At 40.4% G+C, this 2297-nt stretch overlaps 1 protein-coding gene across 2 annotated transcripts in view; it reads left to right on the top strand.

The window, feature by feature from the left end:
- The window catches only part of pkd2 (polycystic kidney disease 2 (autosomal dominant)), a 21388-nt gene that overhangs the window by 12684 nt on the left and 6407 nt on the right, over nucleotides 1–2297 (top strand). For both annotated transcript variants that reach the window (XM_015400936.1, XM_015400935.1), the window contains exons 6-10: nucleotides 153–381; nucleotides 897–1067; nucleotides 1141–1322; nucleotides 1413–1533; nucleotides 1629–1727. In XM_015400936.1, coding sequence (XP_015256422.1) covers nucleotides 153–381; nucleotides 897–1067; nucleotides 1141–1322; nucleotides 1413–1533; nucleotides 1629–1727 — 802 coding nt within the window. The remainder of the gene's footprint in view (nucleotides 1–152; nucleotides 382–896; nucleotides 1068–1140; nucleotides 1323–1412; nucleotides 1534–1628; nucleotides 1728–2297) is intronic.

Raw genomic sequence — 2297 nt, 5'->3', positions numbered from 1 at the left:
GTAAAATTTGACACATGATATTTCTTGGCTGCTTTCACAGAATTAAGTTCCCAAAACAAATAGAATACTTCATAGTTTAATAGATTTTTTTAAATAATTTTCATTAATGTCTCCTTCATCATGAGACGAGCACTAATGTTTGGACTCATCAGGTTGCTGGTGGAGTTTCCAGCCACCGGAGGAGCCGTGACCTCCTGGCACTTCCAGACGGTGCGGCTGATCCGATACGTGTCCAGCTGGGACTACTTCGTCTGTGTGTGTGAGGTGGCCTTCTGCCTCTTCATCCTCTACTATGTGGTGGAGGAGGTTCTGGAAATCCATATCCACCGGCTGCACTACTTCAAAAGCATGTGGAACTGTCTAGATGTTCTGATCGTTGTGGTGTGTATCAAGGCTGCTTTCTGTGATTGAAAATAACATTTAAAGAATTGCAGTGTTTGATTATTCTGCTGAAGATTCTCAGTCATCCTGGACTTTGTTTCCAAGATTGAAGATGTTTCGCTTCCCTTCCAGGAAGCTTTTTCAGTTCAAAATGTCATAATTAGTGTTGAGTTTGAGGCTTTATTGAGTGGACCAAAAACAAAGCCTTGTTTTGGCTTAGAAAATTTATCACGGGTATTGGAGGCTAACAAATACCCCGAAGGACCTCCATTTCTAAGGGGTGGACCCTTTTGTCTGGTTCAATTTGCATGTTTTCGAAGCCAAAACATTCTTTGTTTTTGGTTCACTCTATAAAGCCTTGAATTCAACGCTACTTCTGACATTTTGAATTGAAAAAGCTTCCTGGATGGGAATTGAAACGTCTTCAAACTTGGAAAAAAGTTCCGTTGGTTTTTTTTTTTTTACTTTTTTGGAGAGCTTAATTATATTTCCTTTTTTAATTCCTCTTTTTACAGTTTAGTGTTGTCGCCATTATAATGAACATAACCAGAACAGCCATGGCTCGAAATCTGCTCGGTGGGCTGTTGGAGAACTACTCGGCTCACCCCAGCTTCGAGGCTCTGGCCAACCTCCAGGTCCAGTTCAACAACATGGCCGCGGTTATTGTCTTTTTCTCCTGGGTCAAGGTACGTGTCCTCATACCGTAGTTCGGTAGTTCTTTAAAGTATCATCTCGTAACATGTGGCTTCCCTTCACCAGCTGTTTAAGTTCATCAACTTCAACAAAACCATGAGCCAGCTGTCCACCACCATGTCCCGCTGTGCCAAAGACCTTGTGGGCTTCGCCATCATGTTCTTCATCATCTTCCTGGCATACGCTCAGCTCGCCTACTTGGTGTTTGGAACTCAAGTTGATGATTTCAGCACCTTCCAAGCCAGCGTGTAATTAGTTTTTTCTCATCCTTCCAGTTGCGTTTCACAGCGATTTCTGTTTTAACACGTATGTCCAACGTTTCATTGTTTTTTTTGTAGGTTCACCCAGTTCCGCATCATTCTGGGCGACTTTGACTTCTCAGAGATCGAGGAGGCAAACCCAGTCCTTGGACCGGTTTATTTTACTACGTTTGTCTTCTTTATATTCTTTATATTAATGGTGAGTTCAGATTAAACGTGATATAAAAACAGAAACACGTTTGAAAAAGAATCCTGTTAAGGCAAATTGTTTGACATTTTGATCTGTCCGTACAGAACATGTTCCTGGCTATAATCAATGACACATACTCTGAGGTGAAGGCTGATATGTCCCAGCAGAGGTCTGAGATGGAAATGACGGACCTCATCAAGAAGGTAACAAACTGGCACACCGTTACCTTTCTGACATATTTTTTCCTGATTTTTTTTAGTTTTTATCTCTTACTGGGGTTCAAACAGAAACGCTGGATCTCGTCCAAAAATATGCTGTTACATTACATGAAAATAGGATTAGTTGTATGTCGCTGTGTCAACTACATTCATGGTGTCACATATCAGCTATGTGAGTTTACTGCTTTTAGTGAGGTTAGGGGTTTACATTCCTGTAAAGGAAGTTTTAGGTGTTTACCATTAGGACTAGAACTAACACTGGCAATCAGTTTGACACTAGAGCCGTGGAGATAAGAGGGTTGCCCCAACCAAGTTAGGTTTCTTGGGCTTCCAATAGTTTGGTACGTTCAAAATACAGGAAAATCTGTAACACACCTAATACTTTAGGTAATTATTTCACAAAATATGCAGGATTATGAAAAGCTTACTGATTGAGAGGTTTTACTCCCTATGAAAGTTGTGTTGTTAGCCATGTGAAGTATGTTCAGTGTTTCCGCTGGTCATTAAAAATCATTAAATTCATTAAATGAAGGCCTTAATTTGCATTAAAATTTA

Source organism: Cyprinodon variegatus, unplaced genomic scaffold (genome assembly GCF_000732505.1).
Source record: "Cyprinodon variegatus isolate N-32 unplaced genomic scaffold, C_variegatus-1.0 Scaffold1162, whole genome shotgun sequence".
NCBI lineage: Eukaryota > Metazoa > Chordata > Actinopteri > Cyprinodontiformes > Cyprinodontidae > Cyprinodon > Cyprinodon variegatus.
This window is presented reverse-complemented; position numbering and strand designations above follow the sequence as displayed.